Here is a 16108-nt window from a genome sequence, read left to right as displayed (position 1 = left end):
TATGGTCAGAATGAATTCCTTTTCCAAAGAACTCAATTCTACTCTGGTAATATTAATTATTAATTATATATATAACAAATAACTAATATAACATTTATATATTATTATAGGATGGTTACCATTCAATCAGGGATGTCCAGTTCAAACAATTGGTAATGAATCACCAAATATTGGAGGACCAACAATCCTAATTACATCATCTACTTGTAATTCCCATAACTATAATTGTTAAGATATAGATATTCTAAACATAAGTGTACTCATTATTACATGTAAAAATAATAACGATACAATAAAAAAAAAGGTTGTGATCAGTGAAAAACTGATAATCTAGATCAACCCAGATTCAAGATCAAACATTTTCAAAGAACAAAACAGTGTGATTGATCGAATGGGCGAGGTAGTCTTGCTCCACTCTTCACTAATCACTTGACACGATTAGTTGAGTCTACACACAAAAGGGGCATGATGGTCACAATGAATAGTTCATTATCATAGTCTACCTAATGTATATATAAACAATGACATCTGTTGCGGCCAACTTCAAAATAAAGATATCAGGTATCCTGGTGGACCTCAAAGCCAAAGACACGTAAGGATATGTCCGCTTCATTCCCCAAGTCACATTAACTGACCCAATCAATTGACCCACTCGCAGTAAGAAGTTGATGTTCCAATGCGATGTGGCAGGACTTAAGAAGTTTCAGTCGCAGGTGGCTGTGGACAGCGTGTCGACATATGACTTTAATGATCAGTTTGAGATGAGTTGTTTGGTGGCAGTAGATCAATTGGTCAATATGAAATTGAAATGGATATTATCTGATAGTTCAAAGATGTTTGATAATATTGTTGGCAGTGCTACTGTTGATCTGTTGACTGTGGCCACTGGTCCAATGCAGCAGACTGTCGTACTGTCACACCATGGTGACACAGCCATTGGATCGATCACATTCTGGGTGATGATGACTCAATGTACCGATGTCAAGGTCACTCTCAAGGAGTTGCACGTCGACTTTATCGATCGAGCCGACACCTCCTGCTCATACTATATCTCTGCGCTGGCCATGGACCATGAACACGAATCAAAGGCGACCAAAACAGAATGTTCCAAACATACTTCATTGTCACATGAGGGTCGACAACTCAAGTGGAAGCGAGTGGAGACATTGCAGATTGATGGTGCTGTGCCTCATCAATTGGCCGACACCAACCTGTTCATCAAAGTTCGTTCGGTTCGCCATCACAATCGTGAGATGACCGTTGCCGATGCCAAGATACCTTTGCTGAGCATCCTCTCCAAGTGCCAGATCAAGGGTTCCAAGTCGATCAAGGATATGTCGACCGCCAGCATGTCATTGTCCTGGACAGTCGAGCTCAAGAAGTGTGGCACGGCAGTTGGCTCACTTACATTGTCGGTGCAATTGGATGGTGTTCCAATGGTCGTCCAACAGATCAAGGGCCTGAACAAGGACCCATCAAACCCCAACCCTTACTCAGGATATGGAGAGGTTGGAAGACAAGACATGTTTGTACCGTCTCGTCCAGACACGCATGGCGGTGGAAGTGTGAGCAAGGGCAGTAGCGCAGTGCCAAGTCGCGCCACTCCTCAGTGGGGTGGCACAACAGCAACCCTAGCACCAAGACATGCCAAGCAAGTGTCTGAGGGCAAGCTACTGGCATTGGTCAAGGCAAGGAAGGATGTCGAACCAGTGTTTGATCAGTCCAAGCAATCTACACTTGAGAAATCTTTGTTGGCGCCAACATACTCCCCATTGCCAAGTCCACGCGGCGGCGTGGTCAGTGGCGGTGCGGGAGTTGGAGCTGGAGTTGCCGCAATGACTCTGATCACAGAAGATGAGGATCAACCAGCGCCAAGAGTCATCAGACCATTGAACAACGTCAAATCATTCGCAATCATTCGAGCCATTCTCTGTCTTTACTCAAACAGCACGCCCAAGCCTTCATCCTCATCATCTTCCTCAAACATGGACGAGCGCACAGTTGGTCCATTGTTGCGAGATGCATTTGGCATCACACAAGAACAATACGATGAGGTCAGCGTCAAGATACTCGAGTACTCTCCCAAGTTGGTGACAAAGGCTGAGCTGCAACTGAGATATGCATGGCGCGACAACCATCCTCTCTACCGCTCCGAGGGTTTCCGCGACCCCAACGGCCACGAGAAATGGAAGAATGAAGAATTGAACGATATTGCTGCATTGTTGGCGGACAGCGGCAAGGGTGGCAGTGACACAACATCCACTGGCAAGAACGGCAAACAGCAACAATATCCAGATCGCGCATCACCCACGTCCCAGAAGCCAACGGTAAGCGAGATCTTTGGTGCCACACTCAAGCGCCACACACTCAATGCTCGAAACAGCGCAGATACACAAGGCAGCGACATTCACAAGGGTTACAAGGAGTTGGTCAAGGCATTCGTCGAGGCAACAATGGGCGAGACACCAAGTAGCAACAACAACAGGTTCATGCCAATGAAGGAGGATGTGCTGCCCAGCGGCAAGGGTGCAGGCGGCGACGCGTTCAATATTCGAAACGAGTTTGGATGGATCTTGCGGGAGTACTGCACGCTCTATGGTATACGCGAGTTCTACCGACATCTTGTTGTCTTTAGTCTATTGTGTCGTCGCTTCGATGACTCGCTCGCACAGCTAAACGCGCTGTTTAGCACGTTTGGGCGTCTGATGGAGCTGCGCAAGAGTCATGCCAAGACCATCACGATCAACGAGGAGTCTCGTCTACATAAGAGTTGTCTGTACCTGGTCGAGCAGCTTCGCCATCGCATCGCGCACTACCGTCTGTGCTTCAAGGCCAAGGAGAGTAACGCGAGACTTCACAAACATGGCGGCTCGTCACTGGCCATGGTCCTGCGTCTGTTGGATCGCGTGGTCAAGGGCATGGACTGGCACGACGTCCAAGTGCACTCGCTGGTGGCGGCCGGCGTCGTGGAGTGCAGCGAGAAGGAGTACAATGTACATCGCACCAAGTATGAGTTCCTGCTACAGCAGCAAGAGGGTCGTGCGCACGACCAGTGTCTTGAGATATTCACACTCTCATTGACAATGGCCGACATATGTCAATGGCTCAAGGTTGACCATGCACTATTCAATCCGACCATGAACAGCTATCTGCGCAGTGGAACTACCCACATCGAGTTGGTCATCGAGACCTTTGTCAAACTCGTCCGAGCGGACCTCTCACGAATATCCTCCAAGTTCATGCACGTGGACGTCAAGAAGAACACTGGTATGCAGACACCACCCTGGCTAACTGGCATCCTAGTCGAGCTCGTGCCCCACTTAAATGAGTTCAACAATCAATGTCAGCAATATGTCAAGAAGTAAGTTCCGGTGGAGTGGAGTTGATTTGCATGGCGTGGTAGTATATGGACTAATCAATCAATCAATCATTCATTTAATCACAATAGGAACTTATTGCCATTGGATCAGAACTTATCATTCTTCTCGGGCAACTTTGTACTGAATAGTGTGTGCTTGTTGGAGAGGTATATTGAAGCAATCATTGCCAAACAACAATGGACTGCGAATGGAAACAATGTCCTACACACATCTGCACCAATAGACCTATTCACCTACATCTGGCAATGTTTCAAGTCTATCCAGGTTGTCGAAGAGAAGTATGATCATTCATTCAAAGTATGAGATTATCAAGTTGTCTAACCACACTGGAACTATTCCAACTACTCAATCAAACATAGGCTACACATGCAATCATATAGGATGTTGTTGAAGTCATTTGGAGCAGTATGTACAAACAATGAACCACATACCCTTGTTCTCAAACTAACAATCAATCAATTAATCAATCAAACTACTTTAGCAACTGGACAACACATTCTACTTGTTCATCAAGGGACTGCGAGCTGATATGATGTCCAGTCTTTCGCGTGATCATCAACAATTCATCATGAGTACAATAGACAAGGTGTTGAGTGAGCACAAGAAGCCTTCTTCCATCATCTCACATCTGATCGCCAACAAACCAGTTCTGCCAAATCAACCATCAATACTTATAACATCCAAGGTATGCTTGAATCCATGCATGATTTCACATCCAGTCACTAAACCACCATCCATCCATCAATCAATCAACATAGATGTGTCTACAACTCAATGATATTGAAGAGGCAAGAGGATTGTTGGATGAGTTTGATGCAGAGAATGGTGATATCTTTGGAAATTGCTTCAGGGACATTTACAAATATCTCAAGTTCCAGTGGAAGTCATTGTTGGCATACTTCTGTTATATGATGGACTACAAACTCAAACCATTGATTGTGACAGCAGCCTTTGGAAAAGATTCCAGCAACATTGATCTCCTCCTAGACTTCCTTGAGAGCCACATCAAAGTCTGTTACATCACTCTTTATCCAAGCCTATTCAAGAAATTCCTAAAGTATCTGTTCAAGACCATTGTATTGGTATGTGTATACCCTTGATCATTCATTCAATCAATCAAACTCTAACCCAAACTGGAATGATTCCACCCCACCCCAATTAATCACACTCAATCACTCATACATCAAAGAATATAATGGCAATCTTGTTGCCAAAGAGTTATAACAAGAAGGTTTGGAACATTGGCATTCTGGATAACTTGGATCAACTTGTGGTGGGATTGATCCAGCTGTTCAATGTGAGCAATGAAGGACTCACATTGGTGTATATCAAGAAGGAATTGAGAAGGCCTCAATCAACGATGGAGTTGTTCTCATTCTCAGTGGACCAACTAAAGACATATTATAGGATGTTGGTTGAATCACACAAGTTGATGGGTATACCATTGGATAACAACAACAACAATCGTGATGGTCTATCATCTCCTCATCAAGATTGTCTCAAAGTGATGGAGTACTTCAAAGATGACAAGGACATGGATTCATTCCTCAAGAAGCAGGCCAAACTACTACTTGTAAAGTAAAGTAAATGTCTTTATTTGTATTATTTACATAATCATCATCATCATTCATTCTTATTTACAACATGATTAACATTGTGATTGATACCACGATGTAACACATGATAATGAGAGGGGAGTTGTTGGACAATGCTGTGTTTGTCGTAGTTGTGGTTGATGTTGATGTTGTTGATGTTGGACTGGATGTAGTGGATGTTGATGTTGTAGAAGTTGTTGATGTGGGAGTGGTAGTAGTTGGCCCAGTTGTAGTTGTAGTTGTGGTAGAGGTAACTGGTATACATTCTTCTGGGATTGGAGTGATATTGATGAATTCACATGATTGTGTAGTTGTGTTACATGCTCCAACCTGGCATGTTGGATTGTCTGGTCTACACACCTTCTTGAACTCCAGACATCCAAGACGTTCATCACATAAAGAATCTGTACAGAAATCTTTTGATGAACAGTTCCTTGCAGCATATCCACATCCTTTGTTTGGCAAACAGACTCCAACTTGACAGAGCCCAAGATCAGGACACTCCTCTTTGGTATGATTGCATCCTGTGTTGGGATTACAGAAATCCTTGGAGCATGGGTCATTATCATCACAAGACTTCTCTTTGAATGAACATATGCTGTCCTTACATGTACCTGGGGTACATTGGTTACCATTGTTGCAAACAGAGTCTGTGTCTACACACTTGCCAGCTGCCTTGGTACATCTCTGACATCCATGACACACAACTGGGGTATGCCAAATCACACCGGAGCTAGTGTCACATCCATCATCAGTACAAGGGTCACCCTCATCGAAGGGTGCATCAGTATAGATACACTTGGATGTACCCATATCACAGGAGGCAACCTTGCACTTGGGGGTCTGGTCGGGAGGGCAACAATCACAATGGAACTTATCGAGTTGTTCACTTTTGCATCCCTTATCAGGTTCACATGAGTAGACCGTACATGGGGCAGGAGTCTCGGGTACACAAGTCTTGGTCTTGGAGATACATCCTTGATTCTTGTCACATGAGTACTCCAAACACATGTTTGTTGATGAACAAGTGATTTTGTTGTCCTCGCACTCTCCCGAGTCATTGCATATTGTTGAAGTACAGTTGTCGGCGGCCACACACTTTGGTTTGTACTGACATCCTAACTCGGGATCGCATCCACTGAGCACCTGGCACTTTAGAGTTGGACAGGTCTTGGCACTTCCCTTGACACAATCTCCACCTTCGCATACCCAGTTGAAACAGAGATCGGCGTTATTTTGTTTGTCGCAAGTCATCTTGGGATGTGCACAGAATGTCTTGAAGTTGGTAATGTTGACACCAGGAGTTGAGATCGAGGGGCAGGTATCAATGGTGCAGGCATCTTTATCATCACAATCTATTTTGGAATTGCAACATGATGAGCCATCTCCATTGCACACTCCACAGTAATCAGTCTCCAAACATTGGACATTAATGTTGGTACTAAGATATAATGCGGAAATATCGGTATGTCTCTGGCACAGGAAGATGTCAATTGGATAAGTGTTGTTCTTTCATTGATTGACTCGGTTAATATATAATGATAAATATCGGAATATATTAATAAATTTTTAACTTACTTTTATAATTCCCAGTTTGGCAGTTGATAAATCAACCTTTGATAGTTCTGCTGGATGTATTCCTCCCATATCAATTACTAATTTGTTGTTTATATATATCCATGAATCATATACAGTACGAATATTAATGTATTCATTTCCCTTTGAATGAAAGTTATGTTAGTTAAGTGGAATAGTATTAATGGTAATTGGTAATTACTTACATTATAGACAAAGAATCCATTAATAACAAAACAAAAGTGGAAGTTTTGATAAGTGTTGGAATTATCTTTGAATATTCTGTTGGCTGGATCAGTGTCCCATCCAATGTTGTTGATAGGGAAGAATGCGCTGCTGTCAAAGATGTAAAGAGTCTCAGAACCATTCATAACCTTGGCCAATGTTAGATCAAAAGGGATAAACTTGGTGAGCGGAGAATTGGTGAACCATAAAGGGAATGTATCAGGATCCACTATTCTTCCTTTCTCCAAATCTGCATCTGAAGCTAACTCTGGACGTTTAGTAGTTGGGTCAAGTTCATTCTTGACCAAACCTTTGGTAAGTCCATCAATCTTTGAGATATCTGGTTCAAAGTTGGTGTTCAATGAAGGTAAATGATCAAACACTGGTATAGTAATAATAAAGTTCACTTTAAAAAAAACCATTTAGTTAGTTTAAAGGTAGAAAGTAAGAATTTTTTTAGTAACTAAAACATACCTGGTTTATCTTGAGATACAACACAAACTAAAAATCCTATTAAAAAGATTATGAATAATATTTTAGACATTTTAAATATTTAAAAGAAACTTTTGTTATTTATATCTATCTTTTAAAAGATAATACAGTTATTAATAGAATATCTTTTAAATGATAATATAGTTAGTATATTAAATATATATATTTCCTTTTACTTCCTTTGACCCCTTTTTAGTAATGTTAACTTTCACCTCTTGTACAATAAATTAATATAATATAATTTACTACTTACTAGTTTGGTTAATGAAGATCTTGGGATTTTTGGGGTCTGGAAATACACCTCACTCTATGAACAATGGAGCTCCCCCCAAAAATCAATGAAGATCTTCATAAACCGTTCTTTTTGTCAAAACTTTGGGCAAAAAAGTTAACTTTTTTGGAGTCTGAGTTTTCTGGGCGTTGTTTAGTTTTACACCCATCAATTCCAATCAAAATAGTGTCCAGTTTACATTTAGATTTGTTTGTTTATTATTAAATATATTTAAGTTGAGAGAGACTTCAAGTGCTTCATCAAAAACAAAAATTGATACAACTAATTCGTTACTTTTACTCTATTTATATCTATATCACGAAAATATATAATGTCTTCTCTCTCACCAAGTTACCCAATGAACAGAACAAGACAATTCATAGCCTCAAACAAAAAGAGTTAGAAGAGGTAGATCGTCCTAATTTCATATTGGTTCTCAAGACCTCCAACGAGGAGGACCACAATAGAGGTACCAAGATCAGAACCAAGTTGTTCAACCACATTACATCCCATCAGATACCTGGAGGCAAAGGTTGGAGTTCAAGAAACAAATCGACTTCTCAATTCTACTTTACTAGATTTGAAGGACAAATCTCTGATCTTGTTTCTGATACCAAAGCAATGCTAGCCAAGGCTACCTCTGACATCAAGGCTCTACCTGCCACAAATGGTGAATGGGGACTTACTTTCATTATTGTCCAACCCCTTCCCCAAGCAGCTCAAGAAGTGGATATTCAAGACTTTTTCCTTTAAACCATTCCAGTTCAACTGGAATCACTCATAAACAATCTCCACCCTTGAGAGGGAGCAAGCTGAGTTCAGTGACACCAATAAGTAGACTTAAGTTTAGTGTGTTTATTGACTGATGACTGACTCTTATGAGGTTTGGGTATCTGGTGGCGACGCACCATCTGCCGATGCCTTCTTGTTGAAAGAATATGATATCCTCTGTGTGAATGACTTCCTATATATGCTACTACCACTGCTGCCGTTGCCATTGTTGACGCTGCCATTACCACTGCCGTTGTTGTTGCCACCGGCTGATGTTGTTTGAGATGCTGCAAGACTGCCAACCACTGGCTGCACACTGGATGACGTGAGACTTGGACTGTTGTTGGAATGTGGCGATGCGTCCACGTCCTGGCTGTCATGGCTGCTGGACAGTGACGCACGATGCTGTGTCGATGAGAGTGTCGGTGTGCTGTTGTTGCTGTTGGCTGGACAATAGCTGCCCTCGGGTGGCACCACCTGGTAACCCTCCATAACAGACAGGAGTAAAAGGTAGCCAGACTCCATCTCATCCTGCCACTCAATGGCGGCCTGTGTGTTGTGATCGATCAGCATGCGGTTCAACTGCAATGCCTCGGCGCAAGTGCCCAGGAATGTGGATAACACCTTGCGCAGCTTGACTGTGAAGTTCTGTGGGTAGCTGGCGCCATCGGCGAGGAATGTGCGACAGATCTCTTGTGGACCGGCGTTGACCTGGAGGCGCACCGAGCCCTGGATCACCTGCTGCAGCACCTTGAGGTTGGGTGGAACAGTCTTGATCTCGTTCATCAGTGTCTCTGAGCGGCCCTCGATCGACTCGATGGCGTTCTCGATGGGGCTCAGATTGATAATCTGCTTGGATGTCACTTGGATGCGCTTCTTGGTGTAGGGGAAGTGGCTCTGGACGGTCAGGATCGTCTTTTGTTTGAACTGATCGGCCACTGAGTTGCCCTGGCCTGCGCCAGTGTTGGTGAAGGGTGTCTCGTACATGAAGCGATTGAGATGGATGCAGTGGTCAAATGGCGTGCGACGCTGCGCGATCTCCTCCTCGGGGAAGTATGGCACGACAGACGTCAGTTGCAGGTAGCACTGCTCGGGGTCCAGCTTGGACACGTCGACGGCGAACGAGCCCTCGATGATCTGGATGGACTGCTCGGGTACGCTGTACTTCTTGGCAAAGAGTGTGCGCAGACGGTCCTTGATTTCGACGAGACGTGTGATCTTGGGCTCCTTGTACACAAACTCCATGGAGTTGAGCTCCTCAAACTTGTTGCCAAAGAAGGCCACGCGGTAGTAACTGCCAAGCATACGAGACTTGGTGCGTGTGCACTCAACGATCCTCTTGAAGATGTCCTGCAGGTCGCCGTGGCATGTGGCCAGCTTGTCGTAGTCCAAGTTGTGCTCGTGCACGGGCAGCACCAGCTTGTACACCAAGTTGGCCAGCTCAAACAGCTCGGCGTCCTTGAGCAACAGGATGGCGTCATTTATCAGCGACATGAAGTAGTCGAGCGAGTACTTCTGGTTGTTGTCATCGTCCTCGCGCTCAATGTGTGCGTGCGACTCCTCCACAGAGTTGCGATTGAACAATGTGAATGCCTTGCTGCCGGCGATCGTGGGGATTGGTGCGCCAATCAGGGTCAGGTACTCAGCGACGAGGGCAGCCATGTGCAAGAAGCACTGGGCGGCCTCGGCGTAGTTCTGCTGACTCTTGTTGAAGTCGGCCAGGATGCGCAGCCAGAGGAGACGCGTGTCGGCGTTGCTCTTGTTGTTGTCGGCGATACGGTTGTAGAGGTCGGCCACCATCTCGGGGTCGTCCTTGTGCTTGCTGATCTTGATGTTGTCAATGACAAAGGTGTGCATGCGCTTGGTGAGATCCTCCACCTGCTTGGCGAACGACTTGCCCACCAACTTCTCGGCTTGGATGTTGGCGTACGAGTTGATTGTGTCGAGCGACTTCTTGAGGTAGTAGTCATCCTTGATCTCCTTCTCGGCAATCTTGGACAGTCCAATCACAAACTGCGTCTTGGTGCGGATGAAGTTCTTGCGTGTCTGCTCGTAGTTCTTGCGCATCAGAATGAATGTGAATGCGGATGCCTCCTCACGCGTCGTCTTGTTGGGCGAGTTGCAGTGGCGGATCACACCGTTGCACAGATCCGAGCAGAACGTGTTGTTGAGCTCAAACAGCGACTTGGGGAACTTGAATACGAACTGGCGCAACGTGAAGTAGAGCTTGGGCACGAGTGTGATCGGTTGGTTCTTGATCAGCATCGTGTTGAGCAGGCCAAACACCTTGTGCAGCACGTCGTAGTAGCCGCCCAGCTTGAGCTCGCGCTCAAACTCATACATAAAGTCGTCGGCTGTGTCCAGGATGATGGCGCCGGCTTCAAACGCCAGGTTGCTCTCGAGGCGATCGTCATAGTCGGCAACGTTGATCTTCTGTGCTGTGCCCATTCCCTTGGTGAAGCCACGCTTCTCCTTGGTCAATGTGTTGATGCTGTGTCCATTGCTGTTGTACGAGTCCAAAACAGACTTGCGTGCGTCCACACGCTTCTCGCGCAGAGAGCGACTGTACATCTTCTTGCTGCTGTAGGGCGAAACTCTGTTGCCTGTATAGAAGTCCTCCAGAATGGACTTGGCTGTGCTGGTCCTCATCGAGGTGGACTCTAGTGCGCGGTCAATCAGCTTGTCCTTGCCGACAAACTCGAACAGGTCGGCACACGTTGTCAGGATCTCAAAGAGCGCGACAAAGCGGTCCTTGGACTCCTCCTTCCACCACATTCTGAGCAGGTTGGGATGCACGCTCTTTAGCAGGTAGAGGAAGGACACCAAGATGTTTCGGCGCACAATGAATGAGTCGTCCTTGAAGTTATTCCAGTTCTGGACGACGCTTGAAAGGAATGGCACAAACACTCCAACAATGCGCTGCTTGGCCACTGGTTCCTGCCATCTCGTGTCCATCTCAATCCTCGACAGTGTGTCTCTCAACGTGTTTGACGCGTCCATTCTTACGACCACCTCCTTGTGTGCCAATCCATTCGTAACCTGTGTGATCAACATCTCAGAGATAACGTGTCTGGACGTTGAGAGTATCGCACTGATCTTCAAGGATGGATCGATGCGGTATGGGAGGGGAAGGTTGAGCTGGACAAAGTACTCATTCTGAGCAATGATACGCAAGAACTCAAACTTGAGCTCATATATCTCTGCCTCTGACTCGCCATTGCCTGAGGATATCGATGATTCAAAGTCTGCTACAACTCTGTCAATCTATATTGATTGAGTGATTGAGTGAGTGGACGTGTCGCGGTCACAAGATGATGTCATCGCATTGGAACTTACAATTGAAAATACATAACCTCGGTCGGCAATGCCTAGCAGCTGAGAGATGAAGGTTCCAAGTGACTTGGTGAGCTCCTTGGAGAGCTTGAATGTGTGCTTGACACGGGTGGTCGCCTCCCAACGCAGGATGGAGAGCAGTTTGCGAAGCTTGGTCAGCAGGCCCGTGAAACGTCCACGTCGCGTCTTCTCATTGACCTTACGCGTTTCAATCAGGTGCAATGCCATCGACTTGTAAATGATCGAGAAGAAGAACTTGGAGAAACGTAGGATGTTGTCTGAGTTGTTCTCCTGGAAGCGCATCAGCTCGAGCCATGTGCGTATGAGCACGTCGTAGACGGGCGTCGACGCGCCCTTGACGTTGGTAAAGACGAACTTGGCGTAGCGCTGGTGCACCAGCGAAGAGACATCGTTCACAATGGCCAGGATGTCGCCAATCACAATGAATGAGATCATGGCCAGATCGGCCGACTGCGCGCCCGTCATCAACCGGAACAGTTGGTTCATTACAACGGGGAAGAACTGATTGATCGACTCGACGCGGCAGTGCGTCAGACCCTTGATCGCTCGCTTGATGTGCTCGATCGAGCTGCCTGCAATGTTGGAGACGGTGTTGAAGAAGGTGGATAGATGCTCGTCCGTCGTCATGATGTTGGAGAAGAGCTTGGTGCGCACCTGGAAGATCGGCTTCTTGTTGTCGATGTAGCGCAGGGCAGCCTCTGTCTCCTCCTTGGTGTACTTGGGCGGCAGCTCAAGTGCCACGGGCAGGTTGTATACCTCGTCCGCGAGCACACGACCGTTCTGGAAGATTGGCAGCACGGCGTGGCCGATGGGCTGGTCGAACGCGTTCTCCTTGTCGGACTTCTGGCACGTGATGTGGTAGAACGTGAACAGCAAGTGCTGTTGTGGCGTAAGCGTGATGGGCAGGCGCACCTTGACCTCGTCGTAGAAGATAGGTGTCTTGGTGTGATAGGACACTGACGAGTGGTACTTGGTCGTGAACATCTCGTTGTTGCTGCGGCCATAGATCAGCTTCATGCCATCATAATGCACGTTATCGTCGTTCTCCATTATCTGCACCTTGACGGTGATGTTGCGTGCTGTGACGCTGCCACTGCGGTTGCTCAGATTGACAGACGTCGGGTAGATGTACAGATTGTGCAAGAACTCTGTGTTGGTCTCGAACTTGGAGTACTGCGAGAACTCCTGTACCTCGCGCGCTATCTTGTCCGCAGGCATTGAGAGTGGCAACACTGGAGCGGTGATCGTGCCAGCTGCATCAGTCGCCGCCACTACTGGGGAAGTCGATACCTGTTGCTGCTGCTGCTGTGTGAACTTGAGAGGCACAAGTGATTGATTGACGATGGTCATGCCGGGCAGGGGATCAACGGTGGTGCGGTAATAGTTGGTCAACTCTTTGATGTCGACTGTGCAGTGACCTGGGATGACCTTGAGCTTCTTTGTCGAGGCGCTCTTGGAGAACTCGCCCAGCGTCGAATCGAGCATCTGTGCGTCTGTGTAGTCTGGACGATACTTGTACAATGGTCTAAAGTGCGTGTTCTCTCCAACGCCCAACTCGCCCTCCAATCCAAACAATGGCACGCAGCCCCAACAAAAGGCCTGTCTATACGAGCCCAATCTTGATGCCAATGACCTATTCTGCTCCCTTAGCTTCTCCTTCTCCTTGTCCTTGAGCTGTGAATGAAAGGTGTTAGTTATCCAATCATCAATAATGTCATCAAATCAATCACTTACATTCAGCTTGATATATGGCTCAGCCTGATCGTCCAGGTCGCCCATGAGGATCTTTTCGACGATCAAGACGAGGTATATGTCTGGCGAGGACTTGCCAATGGTGAAAAGAGCCTTCTTGGTGCGGGCCAGCTCGTCTCTGCTGGTGAGCTGGGGTGACTTGCCAGCTGACGACAACATCTTCTCGGTCTTCTCCGAGTTGAAGTCAAAGTGGAACAGCTCCGAAACCCTAACCTTCTTTGAGATATCAAACAGGTAGAGGCTGCAGTAGAATGGTTCGCTCTCGTCGTCCTTGTCCCATAGCTTGAACACCAGCTCCTTGCAGTCCACTAGTATCGTCCTACATTTCTCGCGTGGATACACTGTGGGCTCGGGCGTGACGATGGGCGGGTCCGAGACGGTGAAGTATGAGTACAGACTGCGAGGATGTTGCTCGGACTTTGTCTGTGAGCGCAGCTGGCGCTCAAGATAGCCCATGTGCAACTCGTCCGGCTCGTCCGACTTGATGATGACATTGGGTGTTTGATAAATGGTCGTCGTCGACTCGATGCCCTCGCCGCCTGTCGCTGGCGCTGCAGGGGGCTGTGTATCTTCGGGCGGCTTGGCCTCGATCCTCCTCTCCATCAGCTGCGTGACCACTGTGTGTGGCGTCTCGTCCGTCTGGTGCGTCGTCGTCTTGAGCGTGCTGTAGCTGGGCGCTAGGTAGAAGTCGAGACAGTCGTCGATGTGCTGGTTGGCGCCAGCCTTGAAGTCGTTTGGTGCCGAGGTCACTCTGTTCTCCTTGGGCAAGAGCTGCACGCTGTCCTGCGTCACCTCGTCGGGGATGACCACGAGCTCTCGCACGGTCTCCCTGTTGAACTCCTTCGACTCGTAATAGTAGCGCTCAAAGTCGAACGCGTACTCCTCGTCCTCGCGCTCCGTCTCATCCTCGAGCAATATGGCGGGTATCTGTCGGGTGTTTCGCTTCTTATACTCCTCTGCCGTCAACTCATCTGATGTCGATGCTGTTGATTGTGGTCTTCCATTTGATGATGTTCCATTGCCATTGCCAACCAATGATGTTGAGTTACGCTGTGATGTTGATGTTGAAGTCGATGATGATGAGTCGGCCAAGTTACTGTTACTTGTATTGTTGATGCCACTCGATGATAGAGTGGACTTGCGCGGTTTGAGCAAGCTTGACACTAACTTCTTTCCCTCCATTTGTATCTATCTATATAACGTTTGTTGGGGTATCGTGTCGTCTTAGCTCGATCGCTCACTATATAATATATATATTACACAGTAGCTGTAACTAACTACTTAGTATCTATCTAGATAGTATGATTATTAATTATTAATAATGTGAATGAATGTTGATGATGATGATGATGTTGATGTTGTTGATGATGATATGCGCGTCTTCTCCCGAGTGTAAGTGTAACTTGTCGTTTAAAGGACACAATAGACAACAATATAAGACAAGACAAGACAGGACAGGACAATACTTCTAAATAAGGCTTCTATTGATTGTACTATGGTTGGTCAATGTACAATAAAGATAACAATCTTAGTGTTCGGGTGTCTGGGCGGATGAATTGATCACTGGTTGGCTGTATGGCTGGTGATTGATTGATTGGTAGGTGAGAGCGCGGCAGTTGGAGAAAGAGATATAGTACTGAGTGAGTGTGTGCCAAAGTGTTGGCGCCAAGCCACACAACCCTTTAGTCATGTGACTGTGCTGTGAGTGGCTGTGAGTGTGTATCGGTGTGTATGGGGTACTATTCTTGGGATTGTCAACTTGGATCGCGAGTGAGTGACTATGGAGCATTGATTGATTGATCAATGGAATGGATCTCATCTCACTTCATCCATCCATCCATCCAACCACACATTGAATGAATGGATGTAATGACTATTGTCATAGTAGTGTAGTAGTAGTAGTATCGACCGATCGTGCTAAGGTTATCAATGTCTATGTGCTATGTCTATGTCTATGTCTATGTCTGTGAGTGTATGTGTTGTATGTCTTAAATGAAGTGACTACATTTAATTAATTCCACGACTTGTACTGCTACAGTAGCTGTAGCTGTAGCTGTAGTGGCCATTATGAACATTCATGCTAAGGTTATCGATTCATGTCCTGACTGACTGACTGACTGACCGACCGACCAAGAGGAGTGATTGATAGATTGATTGATGTCTTACCGAAAAAGCTTGAATGAATGTAGTAATAAGAATAATAATAATAATACAAATAAAACATATAAAGTAGTAGTATTATTACTACCTTTATGGTGAGTTGGTAGGATGGATGACTGATTGACTGTTTGATTGATGTATGAATGAATGGGACTGTTGTTATCGGTGGCCTCAACTTTCCAGTCAGTGTCAGAGTTGTAAGCATTTGATCCACCAGTTTTTTTTTTTGATTCTGAACCCATCTCCCAACGACACTTTGAAAAATGGATCTGGTTGGACTACCCAATCGATCAACTTTTGAAATTGTTTTTGTTGTTGTTTCAAACAATCATTGTTTGTTTTGGTTTGATCACCCAATCAAACAAATAATAATCTTTAAAGGGATGGGTACAGATATGTAGATACTAGAACATCCTACAAATTGTTTGTTGATTCATAAGAGAGATACAATATATAGATAATGACATCAATGATAATGAGGCTGACACAATTTGTCAGATCTTCATGGAGAAAGAAAAGACGAATTAAAAGGA

The 16108-nt window shown here is 45.8% G+C and overlaps 3 protein-coding genes across 3 annotated transcripts; 1 reads left to right on the top strand and 2 right to left on the bottom strand.

Annotated features, from left to right (window-relative positions):
* Window positions 1-521: 521 nt before the first annotated feature.
* On the top strand, window positions 522-4962 carry SAMD00019534_006000 (hypothetical protein; the record flags this gene model as incomplete). Its single annotated transcript, XM_012904033.1, has 7 exons — window positions 522-592; window positions 659-3361; window positions 3449-3658; window positions 3740-3785; window positions 3862-4065; window positions 4139-4462; window positions 4570-4962. 7 exons carry the CDS (start codon window positions 522-524, stop codon window positions 4960-4962), a joined length of 3951 nt encoding a protein of 1316 aa, XP_012759487.1.
* Window positions 4963-5023: 61 nt separating this feature from the next.
* On the bottom strand, window positions 5024-6706 carry SAMD00019534_005990 (hypothetical protein; the record flags this gene model as incomplete). The annotated part of the gene is made up of 2 exons (XM_012904032.1): window positions 5024-6484; window positions 6554-6706. Coding segments are annotated over 2 exons (1614 nt in total), but the record flags the coding sequence as incomplete, so codon positions are not given.
* A 1708-nt stretch (window positions 6707-8414) lies between these two features.
* SAMD00019534_005980 (hypothetical protein) lies at window positions 8415-14597 on the bottom strand (the record flags this gene model as incomplete). The annotated part of the gene is made up of 3 exons (XM_012904031.1): window positions 8415-11573; window positions 11646-13337; window positions 13398-14597. The coding sequence occupies 3 exons, from the start codon at window positions 14595-14597 to the stop codon at window positions 8415-8417; spliced, it is 6051 nt and encodes a 2016-aa protein (XP_012759485.1).
* Window positions 14598-16108: the final 1511 nt, after the last annotated feature.

The sequence above is a fragment of the Acytostelium subglobosum genome, assembly GCF_000787575.1.
Source record: "Acytostelium subglobosum LB1 DNA, scaffold: scaffold1, whole genome shotgun sequence".
Lineage (NCBI taxonomy): Eukaryota > Evosea > Eumycetozoa > Acytosteliales > Acytosteliaceae > Acytostelium > Acytostelium subglobosum.
The sequence above is the reverse complement of the archived record's forward strand: the minus strand, read 5'-3'. Positions and strand labels throughout refer to the sequence as shown.